This window comes from Lacerta agilis, chromosome 12 (genome assembly GCF_009819535.1).
Source record: "Lacerta agilis isolate rLacAgi1 chromosome 12, rLacAgi1.pri, whole genome shotgun sequence".
NCBI classification, from domain to species: Eukaryota; Metazoa; Chordata; class Lepidosauria; order Squamata; family Lacertidae; genus Lacerta; species Lacerta agilis.
The window spans coordinates 36,627,657-36,645,615 of NC_046323.1; the positions used below are offsets into that span (position 1 = coordinate 36,627,657).

The 17,959-nt window shown below is 41.9% G+C and overlaps 1 protein-coding gene across 1 annotated transcript in view; it reads left to right on the top strand.

Moving 5' to 3' along the window:
• GPR158 (G protein-coupled receptor 158) overlaps positions 1-17,959 on the top strand; it is a 120,655-nt gene that overhangs the window by 54,338 nt on the left and 48,358 nt on the right. Inside the window, exons 3-4 of the mRNA XM_033165595.1 lie at positions 3,723-3,825; positions 9,211-9,428. Coding sequence (XP_033021486.1) covers positions 3,723-3,825; positions 9,211-9,428 — 321 coding nt within the window. The remainder of the gene's footprint in view (positions 1-3,722; positions 3,826-9,210; positions 9,429-17,959) is intronic.

The following is a 17,959-nucleotide window of genomic DNA, read 5'->3' on the forward strand; positions in this document are numbered from 1 at the left end:
ATTGGGTGTTTTTCCTTTTCTTCCTGCCTGGTATGTCATCTGCACCAATGAGCAGGTATTGGTGAGCAAATGGTGCCTTGCATGATGGAAGTTCATTCTTCAAGTTGTTCAGGCTAAGGAGGAACTGCCTGTAGGGGTGCTGGTCTAGAGCCTCAGGTGCAGGTCACTAGTCTTGAGCTCAAGTTCAAGGACTCGGTCTTGTTCCTCAGCCAGCTCTTTCCCCTCCTTATTTGAGTTCTAACTCCTGCTGTGGTCCAGGACACTGCTTTCACTTAGCTTTTAAGGTGTCATAAGATTCTTCACTGTTTCTGAAATGGGTTAACAAGGCTGCCTCTCTGGATAGATTCAATTTATATTCCTGAAGTAGCCCAGGCAGTTGGGGAGGCTGAAACCAGCACTGTAGATGTGTTTGCATGAAAACTACTGATGTTAAGTTGCAATTGGCAGGCTTAATCAGGCTGTTTGGAAGGATGCCCCTCAACCTTTTAACTGAGCTTTAAATTGAATATGTCAGTTGAAGAATCTTGCAGCTGAAGTTAATGGGGGAATATGATTTTTGAAGCACTGGATGCATAGATGGCATTGTCAGGCTTCTTGCCCCAAATAATTTAATCACTAATCATTGGTCCATGAGTTGATAATTTGTTTCATTCAAGCTCATGCATGTACTTTGAATATGTAGCCAGAAAGCTGATTAATTTTAACAATACAAAATAGCCTGCCCAGAATGCCTGCCATTCCATTATTCATTTTCTTCTCTCTTTGCAGTGATGAATCACATTGATTAAAGTTAACCAAGCTGAACCACCAACAATCTATCTGTAGGCTTGTCTTCATGTGTGACCTTTCTTTCATAAGGAGGTGACTTGATAGGGTGTATGTGTGAAATTTGGGCAGCCTGAGATCCTTAAGCTGTGAGACTGCAACATGTTTAGACAAACCCAACAACCCACCAGCAAGCTTTTTGAGTAAGAGCCTGGCTACTTCTAAATGGTATATTATAGTTATTTATATATTGCTTTTTTACCCAAAACGCACCAGCTCATCTCTCCTTGGTGTATACTATAGAGCAGGGGTCAGCAAGGTTTACTTCGCCTGGGCCGGTTCATTTGCATGGAGATTGCTCCGTGGGCCGGATCGTGTCTGCATGGACATGATTTTCGGCATCTGTGCAGATGTGATTTCCAGTGTCTGTGCATGCGCAGATATGATTTCCGGCGCCGCAGAAGTGAGTCCCTGCTCTGTGCTGTGCCGGATAAGTGCAGCACGTGAGGACTTGCTGAGCAGGCAGCTCAGTTCAGGGGCGGCTTGTGGACTGTTTAAATGGCCCCTGTGGGCCGCAGGTTGCTGACCCCTGCTATAGAGGATGTGCATCTCACAATTTCTTAGAGAGACCATATTGATTCTTATTTTATACAAGAATATAGGACACAATTGCACTATGTTCAGAGCTTGGTAAATTTTCTGGCTAGCATTATAGTCACACAACAGATGCAAAATTGCTTCTAGGATTTGAAAATTTTGGCTGGAATGAAATAAAAGGTATCCACTAATCCAGAATGGTGTCACGTTTGATTGCATTCCTGGTGAGTCTGCATTGTTGAGTGAGTTTATCAGCAAGTGGCAATTGCATATTTTGTCATACCATCTACTCACAGCAAATACCTCATCGCTTTTTGAATAGGCCTGAATAAGTATTTATGCATATGCTGTGAAATTGGGAGTAGGTTTTTGGGAGGGGGAAGAGTTACTGTAAGGTTACTTTTGACAGCTTTAAAGTTTGCTGTGGCTTTGGTAGAAAACTTGGGGAGGATAACAGAACCCCAAAGGATGGTCATTCTCACAGCTCAAACTAACTAAATGTTTACAAATCATCCTTAAAATATCTTCAAAATGCAAAATAAGGAGAGAGTAGGGACAATGATGTACCTTTGGAGCCCCCTCCCATCGTATATCAGAGAGGCACCTTCTTTCCATCAACTGCTAAATGCATTCCTCTTTCAACAAGCCTTCCAAATGGGGATCTTTATCACAGTGGTGTCTATATTGGATTTGAGTTGATTTCATGTATGTGCTGTAGCTGTTTTAATCAGTCTCTCTCTGTGTTTTTAATATATGCAATTCTTTGACCTGTTTAATACCGTATTGGCCTGAATATAAGCCTCACTCCCCCCCCCCAAAAAAAATAATTCCGACCGTGGAAAGTTAAAGTGCGGCTTATATTCGCAACCTTACAGTATGCAGCCAGGAGCGTGGAGTGCAGCAAAGTGGCGCCTGCCCCATGCGTAGTCCCCCTTCCTCTCCCCCAAGGCTGGGAAAGGAGAGAGCGAGGAAGGGGAAAGGCTGCTGGCAACACAGCACGCCTCCTGGCCCCTGCCCAGCATGCAGCCAGGAGCAGCGAGGAAGGGAGCGGCTTATATTCGGGTATTTTTCCTCCCCCCCCCTTTCAATTTTAAGGTGCAGCTTATATTTGGGTGCAGCTTATATTCGGACCAATACTATAAAGCAATTTATAGATGCTTTTGTTTCACTGTAAATCATTTTGAGATGCGTCATGGGAAGCAATTCATTGATGATGATGATGATGATGATGATGTATGTCCCTGGCCGATGTGGAACACCAGCAAAAGTGGGTTACCCCATTATATCTGAAGAAGTGTGCATGCACACGAAAGCTCATACCAGGAACAAACTCAGTTGGTCTCTAAGGTGCTACTAGAAAGAATTTTCGATTTTGTTTTGACTATGGCAGACCAACACGGCTACCCACCTGTAACTCCCATTATATTGTTTCATTTTACCATTACGTATAAACTTAGACTGCCCTCAGATTGCTCCCTTTGGGTCATGTTTATCTGAAATTGGAGATCAGTTGTCTAACTCAACATTTTACTGTAAATCTCCATTTTCTGTGCTGGGATTTGCTACCTCATTTTTGTCTCTACGACCACAGAAAGTGTCATAAAGCTATTATCCACAGGTGGCTGTGACTTCACAAATAGATATATATGCATAGATACGTTGTTCCAATTAAATATTCATGGCCTGCATGCTAATTGGAGCCTGCTGCGATGCTTATTGTAACATTGTGCGCTGATGGTCTGCTAATACTGATAAATCTAAATGACGGGAATACGCTTATCTAGCCTGGTTTTTACCCTAAATAATTTCATTTTTATGCCAGCCTGCATATGTTGTTGTTTTAATGCAGTTCAGCCGTGTCATGTTAATACAAAGTATTCGTGCAGCGAAGATGTCCTGGCCTAGAATCACAGAACGTTGGAGTAGGAAGGGACGTTTGGAGGTCACCTACCGTAGTTAGACCGCTTCCCTCAGTGCAGGGATTTACAATCTTCCCCCGACTGCCCAGCTTCTGCTTTGAATACCTCCAGTGAAGGAGAGCCCAAGGCATTCAATCCCACTGCTGGATAGCTGCTATTGTTGTCACTGCTACTATCACTGCCACAACTACATTAATTATCTTATCATTAACCAGCAGGTCCCAGGTTGGGTTGTAGCATTTTAAAATTCAGAATGAAAAACAGTTAAAACAAATTACAGTTGTTGTTTGAGCCTTTAAAAAAAAAAACCTGTTTTACTTTCTGTAAAGGAAAGCCCCCTGCTGTATTGTCAGGCTCAAGCTGAAGATGTACAACATCTCTGGGAAAGTGAGTGGGCACCTCTTTCATCTTCTCCCTTTCTCCTTCCTTCCTTCCTTCCAGTGTGTGCCAGTGAAGGGCCATGGATTTGTACTCGGAGCCTACAAGTGCATTTGTAAGGCTGGATTCTATCGTCCCAAAATGTTTTCAATGAACGGCTTTCACAGTAAGTGCCTTTGCTTTGGTTTGAAAGAGAGATGGAGAGAGAGAGAGAGAGCATGCATTAATAATGCAGGGTTCCTTTTTATCCTTGTCAGGGCTATACAGTATATTCCCAGTGGCCTGCAATGGAGGGATTATATAATCACTTAAGGAATTTTAGCCCTGTGGTTTGTCATCTGTGATACTCTGGAGAATCCTGTAAAAAATACCTACTTTTAAGTGTATTTGATTTGTAAATAAATATAATTCCCCCCCCTTTAAAACCCCTTTGCTGCTGGGCAGAAGTGTGCTGCGTTCCCTGTTTATAAGAGTTTTAGTTTTGCTGATTTTTCTTTTGAAATTTCATTGTTCTATTATACATCTGTATAAGCCAGCTGCTGGTTTTTCCAGTGTGCAGAACTTGAGGAGGCAACAAATGGAGGCTCTGGGTAATTGAGGTTTTTTTTTTTTTTTTTTTTTTGCTCTGCATTCAAGGGTTTAAGCCCTTCTCACCACGCATCATTTTGTGGAAGAGGGTCTTTATACTCTTCATTGCTAGCACATAAGAGGAACCTTGCTGTATCATGCCAGAGGCTCATCAAGTCCACTATCCTATTCTCACAGTGGCCAACCAGATGTCCCTAGGAAGCCAGCAGACAGGACCTGAGTGCAACAGCACTCTGTGTTCACATGTGATTTCCAGCAACTGGTAGTCAGAAGCATATCGCCTCCAATAGTGGAGGCAGAACATAGCCATCATGGCTAGTACAAAGATTAGTTTAATTTGATAATAACCTTTCGTTATTGCATTTAACACAAATCAGACTTGTGGACATCAAAGGAAATTCTGGTTTCTAAGGAAGTTTGGGGATAAGGAATTCTAGCCCCACAGACCAATGTACTGTACAAGAGCATCTTTCTGTCCTTGCTGTGTCTTAGCCAAATATTTTTGACGATTGCAAAAGTTGGGTTAGAATTATGCCTTGATGGGTACACAGGGTTCAGTTTTTATCCTTCCTTTATACCAGGCTTCCTCAACCTTGGCCCGCCAGATTTTTTTGGCCTATAACTCCCATGATCCCTAGCTAGCAGGACCAGTGGTCAGGGATGCTGGGAATTGTAGTCTCAAAACATCTGGAGGGCTGAGGTTGAGGAAGCCTGCTTTATACATTGAAAGGCTGCTCAAGTCTACCATGTGATCCAGTGTAGTAAATCTCTGAAAAATTCTGGTGGGGGTTATCTCAGGATTCCCAGACCTGGAACCCAGTTTTTGAAATCTTGGCATGCCATAGTTAGCACAGGCAGTGACCCCTAGCAGGGAGATGTTGATGGGGTAATCTAGCTATGGTAGAGTCAGTCCCTAGGTAAGTGAACTGCATTGAGTTTGGGTGGTCTGGTGGAGGAGATTGATGATCATCTGTTCATGAATGCTCAAAGACATTTCCTGTGCATCTAGTGCTTTCTGCTATTTCTGAGTTTCTGTGCAGACCCCTGACTCTTGCAGCTGGAAAAATGGCAAGATGAAGCGAAAACTACATTACTTTGGGAGAGTTGACAACATGCAGTTCTTTCCCCACTGACTTTTTAGCCATGGACAGAAGGTTTCACGATGACTGCTATTCTCTTGCAATGATTAAAGACAGAACCATATGTTACAATGAAGACATGGGGTTCTGAGCCATCCCATGTTTTCTGTGTTGCCCAGCTGGGCTCCGGGAACAGAAGTAAACCCAGGGAAGAATCAATAGGCGCAGGAGGTGTTCCTTCCTTCCGGTTCTCTGCTGCAAATGCTTCCTCTGTTTCCATGTTTGTATTACCTGCTTGGGAACCCATGTTTATAAATGTAATATGTAGTTCCAGCCTTCAGGCAAGGGGAAAATGGCATTGCCAGTCATTCACATAGGCTTTCTCTCACACATGGCATTCCGTAGCATGGCTCTAGCTTGCTAGAGGTTCCTTTGATTTAGATAGATATAAACTTTATTTGCATTTGCCACTAGATTTAAAGGTCTGGTGCAAACAGAGAGATTTAAAAGCATTACCCAGGCATTTGATGGCTGAAAGTCCTGTGCCTGGCAACCCTAAAATTATTAGTTTGAGGGTAGGTGGTTCCTTTCAGGAGTTCTTAACTCTTTTTAGAAGTTTAAATTTTACTGTTTTAGCATTGACATATTTGAAGGAGGGGCTGGCATATAAATTTAGTAAACAAATAATGATTTTAAAAAATAAAGACTTTCAGTGTTTTCTCACTTGAAAACAAATGGCCCACACACCAAAAACAAAAACAAAAAAATAAATTAAGCAAAGTTCTGTGGATTAAATAGTACTTATATGCAAGTAAATTTAAGGCCTTTTTTTTTTAAAAAAGCAAAACCTTATTTGGCATAATGTGACACATTCGGAAATTCCCTTCATCCTCGGAGATGTAGCTGTTTGATGTGACTCTCAGCCTGCCAGACGGAATATATGTGTCTTATCAAAACCAAAGGGCGAGACAGCTAGTGTCAAGAGTGGTGAAGGTTGTCAAACGATGAAAGAAAAGCTACTAATTCAAAATGTAAAATGTAGCCTGTCGCCTCCACTGCAACATAAAAAGGGCTGTTACTCTGGGAATCCAAGAGGTGATTTTGTGGAAATGAATGCAAGCTGAGGAACTGGTGGAGGCCGATGGTTGCTGCAAAAGAAACAGCATGACCTGGAGGTCTGTTTGCATAGCTTTTGGGGAGGGTTTTTTTTTTGGCTGAAGTCTGAGAAGAAGAGAGATGACTATGGACAGAAGTATTAGAATGTAAAATGTTCCTGGAGCAAGAAAACGCAGCTGTGAAGAGGGATGGCGGGACTGCAGATTCAAAATGAGGGCGAAATGTATAAAGTTGGGAGCAGTGCAGAAGCTTGTGCAGGATTAATTTGTCTTAACAACTTGGGCCCAAAGTACCGCAAGGACTTATTGGTTCCTTATGTTCCACCTCAATCACAGAGATCTTCTGATGGGGCAGTTTTGGTGGTCCTACATGCCCCCTGAGGCTTGGCCAGCCTTTATCAGAGACCAGGTCTTGAGTGTGGCAGGCCCTGCCTTCTTTTGGACATCTTTTAAAAGCTGTATTTTATTGACAGGCCTTTGGAATATGAAACAAGATTTTTAAAATTATTTTACCAACCAGTCTTTATCGGTGTTTTTTATTTATTTATACCATCGTAGTATTCTGGTTTTTTAATATTATACACTGCCTTGTTGCATTTTTATATAAAATGAAGTAAAAGGTCCATTTATAAGTGTGTGCATCTCAGATGTCAGCACCACTGTTTTCGATAGGACTTCCTGCCTGGTAAGCATGTTTTGGATTGCAGCCTCTTTGGGTCATGTTTTGCCTTAGCTATCTGCTAAATGAGCAGAATTTTGCTTAATTACTAAAGTTATATGGTTGCTCCCCAGATGGGAAGCAGCGATTCAGTGGGGGGGGGGAACTAGGTTAGAGGGGGCCAGAAGTGCTGTTACCTTTATATATGCACACATTTTCCATTTCTACTTTAGAAGGCAATGTTGCCGGAGTGAAATTCGTGGAGATTTTTTGTTTGTGCAGCCTCTGATGCTCTGTGAAATTTCCTCAGCACATTAGTTTTAAAAAGATTGTTTATCTAAACTGCCAGCTCTGCAAACCCAGCAAGGAACCTGAAAGTCAAGCTGTGTTCTTGCTTGCTCACCATCATTAATAATCAAGATTTTGCCGGCCAGATGCTTTTCCCACTGAAAACTTTGCCATCCTTCTGCTTTCGGTGAGGCTGCACGGTTGTAGGTCGAGACAGAACTGGGAGGCTGAAGTGGGTTGCTGAGATAGCAGGGCAGATGGATTTTCAACTGGGGTTCTGCTCCTGATGCAAACACCAGAAAAACAGCCCAGTTCATTCTTTTTTGAAGGACCAGCGAAGGCTCAGTGGGAGAACTGACTCCAGCAGGTAGAGGAAAATGGTCCTATTCAAGGCCAAGGCCTGCAGAGGGAACACACTGCCCAATTTGATCAGGGTCTTGAAAGGATACTTGCAGCCTAGATGGATGTCAGCAGGTAGGCAGTAGGGTCAGGCATTTCCTGCAGGGGTGAAGAATCGGAAGTGAAGGGCAAATATTTGGGAAATCGCAATCTTAAAGCCAGTGATCATGCTAGTCCAGCCTGCAGTTGGCCAGTGCCAGGAGTGGTGGAAGGTGCCAGCCGGGGAACTCCCAAGGGAAATCCCAGAGGAGGAAGGCTCAGAGCCCAGGGATTGGTGGTGGTGGGACACCAAGGAGAATTCAGAAGGGAAAGATTGGGAGGAGGAGAAGACGAGTTTGGATTTGATATCCCGCTTTATCACTGCCCGAAGGAGTCTCAAAGTGGCTAACATTCTCCTTTCCCTTCCTTCCCCACAACAAACACTCTGTGAGGTGAGTGGGGCTGAGAGACTTCAAAGAAGTGTGACTAGCCCAAGGTCACCCAGCAGCTGCATGTGGAGGAGGGGAGACACGAACCCTGTTCACCAGATTACGAGTCTACTGCTCTTAACCACTACACCACACTAGCTCTAGGAGGTGGTGGATACTGGAGGGCCAGGGTTTAGTGAGCAGGAGGACCCTGTGACAGGGAGCAGTTCAGACTTTGAGGCTGAAGCTGGGGTGGTGGTGGTGGTCAAGAGGCTGCTGAAAAATCCAGGGAGTCCCCTTCTCCTGCTGTGACACGCTCCCCCTTTGTCTCCAAGAATGTGCAGGATAGTGGGGAGAGCAGAACAGAGACCAGAGGTGAACAGATGGAGTTTGAGACTGCTTGGGAGACATCCAGAAGAGAGGGAGCCTCAGAAGGGGTGGAAGGCTCCTTCAGTCCTGGCAAGTGCTCTATAGGGGCAAGAGCTACTGGGAACTGTAGATGAGTTGTATGTCATTTCCTCGAATAAAGAGCTAACAGTCACTGACAGCTAACTCTGCCTCTTTATGCTGACCTGCATATGACTCCAGCCCTGACAGCCAGTCTAGGCAGGCACACACAAACTGGGCTGGCACACTTCCATAGGGAGCCTTGTGACCTCATACTTTGAGAAATCCTGAGACAAATTCATGGAGGGTATGGCTATCAATGGCTACTAGACAGGAAGGCTATGCTCTGCGTCCACGGATGGTGGCAGTATGCTTCTGAATATAAGTTGCTGCAAACCACAGGGTGGGATAGACATCTTGTGCTTGGGCATTTCTTGTTGGTTTCCCACAGGTATCTGGTTGGCTTCTGCTACTACCTCCAAAATGGCAGCTTTGTCTCAAAGCTTTATATGGTTCAGAAAAATAGGAGGGTGGAACATGGGTCACCAGGAAGGCAAGCATATAGCCCCTCCACCCACCACCTCCCATTTTATCTCTCTCTCTCCTGCCCTCCCTATCTGATACTTTTAGGAAAGGTTGCAGAGAGCCATTTTTCTGGAGGCGAGATGTCGGAGAAAATCTACAGCTGCTTACCCTGCAGGGAAGGATGTTCTTACTGCACAGATGATACTCCCTGCTATGCACAGGAGGACAAGTATTTACGGCTTGCTATCATCTCATTCCAAACTCTCTGTATGCTGCTGGACTTCATAAGCATGCTCGTGGTCTACCGGTTTCGCAAAGCAAAGGTAAACTTGGAAACATTTTCCCCCTTCTAATCTTCCTGCCTGTTTTTAATTTATTTTATGTGTCATAAGTGTGCTTTGCCCATAAGGGAGTGACCCAAATTTGCCACAGTCAAAATCAAAGGTTCTGGTGTAGAGGCAGAGGAGAAATTCGTTTTGGTCCACGTTTTGAAGCAAACCAACCTAATTTTTCATTCCTGGACTTAGATGCCATTCAGATTGTAGCTATCGATTGGATTATGCACTTGGTTGAATTTTGCAATGCGGTTTTGGTTCAGAAATGTTCACAAAACTTTGTGTTTTAGGAGGAAATTGTAAAGCCCACAAACATGCTTATTTTAGAGGAAGAATGAGTACAATTTATATGTGTGGTTTCCCCCCCCATGCAACTCCCTCCCCACTGAATGGAATGGACCTATGATTGGGTGCATGTGAAAATGACACAAAATGGAAACAGGTTGGTCTATCCATCCCTGTTCCATCTCTTGTCAGAGGTTAATTGCCCAGATTTGCAAAGTGCTGAATTCCAAGCTAGTTGCAGGAAGGTCTGTGTTAGGCAACTCACTATGACCCTAACTGTGTGGATTTGAATGCTTCTAACCCCTACTACCTGCTTGAGGTCTATGGCACAGTGGAGCCACCCACACTTGCAATCACAGTCCTCTACAGGCCATCCAAACCTGCTCTATGTATCTTCCTCCTGCGTGCTTCCCCAGCCATTGACTTTGAAGGATTTGGATTGCAGCCTCAGACTTCTTGAAATAAATAAATAAAATATGCAAAATAACTACACAGGTATTAGAAGTCACCTCAGAACTGGCCCTACTGAACATCTTCCAAGATCATAATGACCATTCACATTACACAGAACATATAACCCACCTGCTCTCAGCAGCCAGAAGCCTCCTAGCCAGACACTGGAGAGACCTGTCAGGAATAAACATGGACCAATGGTATCAAATAGTATGGGAAACAGCCTTACTAGAAAAACTAACCAGTAAACTGAAACTGACAAGGGGACAAATAGAAGAAGACGCCTTCACCCCGGTATGGCTCCCGTTTATCACATACACAGCCCAACAAAACAGCAACAAGAATCCTCCGACAGCATACAAATCAATCTGGCTAACCTGACCCAACAAGCCCTCCACCCCTCACAAATGCAAACAAACCCCACTGCAGCCAACCACAGACAACCAGCCACACCCTGGCCCCCCAATACCTCTCACTACCAAGGAAATGTAATAAACGAATAGAAAGAGAACCTACTCAGTTGACGCTGACATGAAACCACACGTACACTATATAAAACACGCCTCACCACCCCACCCTTCCTCTCCCCCAACCTTATCCTGTACTCAACACTAACGTCTCACAACAAATGTAACTGATTTGTAAGAAAGACTGTACAGCCTAAAAGAAGAGACAAGGCATGTACTTTTGTAAACCAAGAACATCTTTAATAAATAAGAAAATGCTGTGACAGCTCTGTGCAGAACGATTCAGCCTTAAAATAGCCTACCAGTTTACTCAGAAACCAGCAAAATCAAATGCACATAAAATACTTGAATCCCACTGCTCAAATTAATAGCTGCAATCACCTCTTTCTATAAATAGACAGGCATTTCTCTTTAGCTTTCCTAAGCAATCATTGCACAAGCAACTGCATCTCTCTAACAGATTCTGTATTGGATAACTTCCTGTCAGTTCCCCCAATTAAATGCCTGGCAGGAAACATCAGAACTGGCTTCAACAATTTTACTGCCTCCCTGTTTTGTTTCCACCCCTCTTTCTTTCTTTCTTTCTTTCTTTCTTTCTTTCTTTCTTTCTTTCTTTCTTTCTTTCTTTCTTTCTTTCCATGGCAAATCCTTTGTGTTTGTCGTGATCATGAGACATGTGTTTGCTACAATTGTGATTTATGTTACAGAGAGAGTTGCCTGTACATCAGTCCTGTAATCCCATTACTGAGAAAAGGCATCTGTTTAACAGCCTGGTGGTAACTTATCTGAAGAGCTCTGTTCTAACTCTCTAAAGTTTTGCTTCATTATGGTAATATCATAGGCTTTTAATGGCTGTCTTAAATAACTGATACTGTTAAGGAGACATGCATCATGAATGGAAATTAGCCTCCCAAGCGTTCAGTGGAAAAACAAAGGCAGAATGCTTTTAATTCAGGGAACATAGCTTTGCGTTGGCCTTTGATCAATGAATATGCATGTCTGTGAATGTACGTAATATTCTGTTGTATTATGTATATATACATAAGCATACACAAATGAGATGAGTGTCAGTTGACATTTTAAATGAACCTGATATGTCAATAAAGTGATTGTCTTGCGGCGGTGCACACACTGGTAACTTTAAGATGGGGTTATGGTTATTATATTCTCAATCACCTTCTGCATCTCTTTTTCAAGGTGATGTACATAATATCATAAAAAATAGCTAAAAGTAGTTATAAAACCGCACAAATAATAGTGGCAAATGAATTTAGCAAACTATTCAGCGGAGGCCCCTGTGGCAGAGACCTATTCATCCAGCTTGGAAAGCTTGACAGAACAAAAAATGTCTTCAGGTGTTTCTGGAAGGTGCAAGTAGCTGGCGCCTCTGCAGGAATGCTGTTCCACAGAACAGGGCCAGCCACAGGCCAGATATCTGTGGATGCGGCACCCAGGCAGACAATTCCTGTAAGTGCAGGAGAAACTTGCTTCCCTGCCTAGGCTCACACAAAGCCCATGCGCACACAGCAACTATAGGAGAGGCTGTGTGTAACTCCCATATCCCCCAACTAGCCCAGAGGTCCCCAAAGTGGGCAGTACCACCCTCTGGGGGGCAGTGGGATTACTTAAGAGGCAAGGCAGGGGGGCACTGGAGTTACAGTGAATGACTATCCAACTTAGACAAGCTGCTATCACTGGATCAAATTCAACCATTTTCTTTCTTTAATTAAACAAAATAGCTTTAATTTGCTTTTGAATAATTACTGTTTTGAATGATATTGTGTTGTTGTCTTCCTTAGTGGGTTGTGCAAGCCACTATTCTGAATAATGCTTTTTACATGGTAGGGTAGGTGTCGCTGGGGATGAGTTTATGGAACCAAGGGGGCAATGGCCTGAAAAGGTTTGGGAGCTACTGATCTTGCCCCAGCCTTCTTTGTGTTGCTTGCGTCTGAAGGATAAGCGACTTGTAATTGAGGCTGGGTGGCATTGTGGGAGTCACACCTATGTACCTGTGCATATGCACTGGGTGGGGAGAGGATTCTGTTTAATTCTCAGGGACCCTTCGTCCCTCAGCACCTTGCATAGTGCAGTGGAAGGTCCTTGTGGTCTCTATGCCTAAAAGCTGCTTTCTTCATATTTACATTTTCTTCCTTCATAACTAGATTCAGCACATTGGACAGCTCCTGGATAGCCCAGTCAGTAGAGCATGGGACTCTTAATCTCAGGGTTCTGGGTTCAAGCCCCACATTGGGCAAATGATTCCTGCATTGCAGGGGGTTGGACAAGATGACCCTTGTGTTCCTTCCCAACTCTACAATTCTATGTTCCTCCACCAAAGGTTCTGGTTGAAGGCAAACCACAGAACACTCCACAGAACTACATCATTTAAACAATTTAATTACATACAATCCAAAGGTTAACAACAACAACAAAATCTGGTATGGAGGGATGCCTTACCAGTGAGCAAACGCAAAGGAAACAGAGAATTCCATATCTCCGTTAGCAAACCCTAGTTAGAGGACTGTTTTAAGCAGCTTTCTGCAACCTAATGCCCTCCAGGTGTTTCGGGCTACAACTCCTGGCTGTTGGCCATGCCGAAACATCTGGAATGCACCCATTTGGGAAGGCGGATCTTAAAGAATATACTTTGCCACCTTGGCTGCAGGATTCATTTCGTATCAGCCTGCAGTGTTGTATTTTTAGATCTCAAGCCTTCTAAGGATCATGTATATGGTGCGGAACAGAGTCTCTATACCAGAAGACACAGAGCAACTTATCTTCATCATAACATACCTTGACAGATTTACATTTCTTGTGTTAGAGAAAAAGATCAGTAGGTGGGTGAACTGAAGAATTGCTTGGGGAACACTAATACTCTTTCCTCTTGGATGCAATTCATTTGTGATTGATGATTTCTTGTTCTTTCCTTCCTCTTCTGCCTTTTCAAGGAAACACACACACACACACACACACACACACACACAAAACCTCAGTTTTAAAGTGGTATCCACAGTCTAGCTAGGCAGTTAGAGATAAACCTGGCCTTTGGCATAAGCATTTTTGACAAATATATGGCTTGGAGATAATGAAGCATACTTTCCCAAATCAGAAGAAAAATGAGCTCGCAGAGCTTTATATATCTACGAGGAATTGCAGAAGCACCACAAGGCTTCCAAAGTTGGGGGGGGGGAGGGTTAGAAATTCTAGCAAAGTTGTTACTCCTGAGTATGCACACTTCAAATGCGTGAAGTTAATTTTGAAGGCTCAGTTTACACCTTCAAAGAGAATACATGGAAGTATTCCTTTAGCTCTTCGGTGGGCAATCCATAACCTATGGGCCATACGTGGCCCTCAAATGTTTATTGCAACCTGCGGTGACCCTCTGACATTTCACTGCTGCAAAACCGAAGGCTTAAAACAATGCAAATAAATTAAATAAAGATCCCTATTTCCCCCGTCCTTTTTCATGGGTGTTTTTTTATTTATTTAAACATCCTCAGAGCTTCTCCAAGCACTTTCCAGTTTAAATCAGCCAGGTTCCACTTCTGTTTTTTTTTTAATAAGATTTTTTATTGTTTTCAATATAAGGTAGAAACAAACCAACACAATACACATAACAAAACATAATAACAACTCAAACAACAACAATCACATTAACAAAAGAAATACATATACCTACCTACTTAAAAAAAAACAAAAATATAAATCTATCCTTATGTTCTAGTTTCAATCTTCTTCCATCCTTGACCTCCCCCGCCAACCCGACTGCCTTCTTCACAAATATATTTTGGTAACTTTGTATTTGTTCCCCTTAAGCATTATCCATAATTCTTGGAGACCTTAAAATGATTAATCCAATAAATTCAGATATCAAATCTACACATCCTAAAATTCTTTTTAAATCCTGTCTTTCATACCAATAATAATTATACACATTTTTATAAAATATCAATTTGCTAAAGCCATTATTCTATCAAGTTCTGCTTAAATATTCAATTTTACACATTTATTTAAATAATCTTTGAAATTCTTCCACTCCTGGGACGCCTTCTCCTCTCTCTGGTCGCGGATTCTCGCGGTCAGTTCGGCGAGTTCCATATAGTCCATTAACTTTGTCTGCCATTCTTCCACTGTCGGGATCTCTTCACCTTTCCAGTTTCTTGCAAGCAAAATTCTAGCAGCTGTTGTGGCATACATAAAAAACGTTCTATCCTGACTGGGTATCTCAGTGTTAACCATGCTCAAAAGAAAGGCCTCTGGTTTCTTAGTAAAGGTAATTTTCATTACCTTCTTAAGCTTGTTATAAATCTTCTCCCAGAAGGCCTTTACCTTGGGGCATGTCCACCACATGTGGTAGAAGGTGCCTTCCGCAGATTTACACTTCCAACACACATTACTTGTTGTAGAATATATCTTTGCTAACTTGACTGGTGTTAGATACCATCTGTATAACATTTTCATAATGTTTTCTCTTAATACAGTACATGCAGTAAATTTTACACCTTCCCTCCATAGCCTCTCCCAATCCACCATCATAATATTGTGCCCCACATCTTTTGCCCAGTCAATCATTACAGATTTAACCAATTCATCTTTTGTATGCCACTCTAGCAACAAATTGTACATCCTGGAAAGGTTTTTAGAGTTCGGTTCAATCAATTCTGTTTCCAGCTTTGACTTTTCTAATTGAAAACCAATTTTTTTGTCGGCTCTAAAAATCTCATAAATTTGACGATACTGCAGCCAGTCGGTGACTTTTTCAATTTGCTCATAACTCTTCAACTTAATTGTGTCGCCTTCTTGCTGCAGTATATCTATATATCTAGGCCATTTCGCAGGCATATTTGGTCTTTTATACGCCTTGGCCTCAACCGGTGAAATCCATCTAGGGGTCTTCCTCTCCAATAAATCCTTGTTCCTCATCCAAACCTGATAAAGAGCTTTCCTTATTATATGATTTTTAAAAGCCCTGTGGGCCTTTACCTTGTCGTACCAAAGATAAGCATGCCACCCAAATATATTGTCAAAGCCTTCCAAGTCCAAAACATCAGTGTTCTCTAGTTTAAACCAGTCCTTCAACCAGCAAAAGGCCGCTGCTTCGAAATATAGCCTTAAATCTGGCAGGCTGAAGCCTCCTCTCTTTTTGGAGTCCGTAAGAATCTTAAACTTAATTCTTGGCTTCTTTCCCTGACAGATAAATTTCGTTAAGTCCTTTTGCCATATCTTAAAACAATCCAATTTGTCTAAGATTGGAATGGCTTGAAATAGAAACAACATCCTTGGTAAAACATTCATTTTAATGGCAGCTATTCTGCCCATTAGCGATAGATTTAATCTAGTCCATATCTCCAAGTCCTTCTTTATCTCGGTCCACACTTTTTCATAATTGTCTTTATACAGGTTTAGATTTTTTGCAGTGAGATTAATACCTAGATATTTTACTTTCTTAACAAAATTGAGGCCAGTGCAATCCTGTAGCTTCTTTACCTGCTCCGAGTTCATATTTTTGGTTAGTACTTTGGTTTTCGCTTTATTTAATTTAAAGCCGGCTACACGCCCAAAATGTTCGATTAATTCCAAGGCTTTGGGAACACTGCTTTCTGTTTCTTGTAGGGATAACACTAAATCATCTGCAAAGGCGCGTAGTTTGTATTCCTTCTCGCCCACCCTTATTCCTTTAATCTGTCTCTCCATTCGAATCATATTTAGAAGGACCTCTAGGACCGTAATGAATAATAAAGGGGAGATAGGGCACCCTTGTCTTGTTCCTTTCTCAACTCTAATTTCGTCCGATATCACACCATTTATTATAATTTTGGCTTTTTGTTCTGAATAAATGGCATTAATGCCATTTAAAAATCTTTGTCCCACCGCCATCTTTTCTAGATTTTTCTTCATAAATATCCAAGATATGTTGTCAAAGGCTTTTTCAGCATCTATAAACATTAATACTGTGTCCGTATTTATATTTTTCTCCAATTTCTCTAAAATGTCCACAATTATTCTTGTATTATTACTTATTTGTCTTCCAGGTAAAAACCCTGCTTGGTCTTTGTGGATATAATCCTTCAGGACTCTTTTCAATCTCATTGCCATGACATTTGCAAATATTTTATAATCCACATTTAAGAGTGAGATTGGACGGTAATTTTTCATCAAAGTCTTGTCTGAGTCTGGTTTCAAAATCAGTGTGATATAGGCTTCTTTCCATGTGTCTGGTGCCCTACGTCCTTCTAGTATTTCATTGCACACCGCTTTTAGAGGCTGTGATAGCCAGTCTTTTAAAGATTTGTAGTACTTTGCAGTTAATCCGTCTGGTCCTGGGGCCTTCCCTATCTGCATGTTGTTAATTGCTTCTTCGATCTCTTGAGTAGATATCGGGTGATTGAGCATATTCATCTTATCTTCAGGGATCTTTTGCAGTCCGTTTTTTTGCAGAAACTGGTCCACTTCTGACTCCTCTATTTTATCTTCCTTGTACAGTTGCTTATAAAATCTTTGAAAAAACCACCTAATTTCCTCTGGATTCTCCACATTTTTCCCATTTATTGCCAAGTTGGTGATGGTATTGGCTTTCTGTCTTTTTTTTCAATTGCCAAGCTAGTAGTTTCCCACATTTATTTGCAGATTCAAAAGTTCTTTGTTTCATCAGTTTCAATTTCCATTCCAAATCTTCATTCATAATTTTGGCGTATTGGGATTGCAAGTATTTAATTTCTTTTTGTACTTTCTGATTTTTAGGGTGGCCTCTTAGCTCTTTTTCTTTTTCTTTAATTAATTTCAAAAGCCTTTCAATTTCTACATTTTGTTGTTTCTTCTTTTTTGCCTTTTCACTTATGAGGAGCCCCCTCATAACAGCTTTACTTGCATCCCAAACAATTCTCTTTTCCCCTTCAGTGTTTAGATTAATTTGGAAGTATTCCTTCATCTTTTTTGCGACTCTTTCTACCAGCTTGGCATCCCTCATCAGTCCATCATCCATTCTCCATCTGAAAGAATCCTTGGAAATTATTTTTAAATTCACTTGTACAGGATTGTGGTCTGAATATGTTTTTGGACCAATTTCTGCTTTTTGAATTTTTGGTGCCAATTCGTTGGAAATCCAGATGTAGTGTATTCTCGACCATGACTACTGAGGTTCTGAAAAGTAGGTTGCCTCTGTTTCAGTAGGATTCCTTAATCTCCATGCGTCCACTAGGTTCAAATTGTCTACCATTTCGAAAAACGTTTTTGGCAGTTTCCCATCATTTGTTATTTTAGATCTTTGAGATCTGTCCATTAAAGTGGAAACTGCCCCATTGAAGTCTCCGAGGC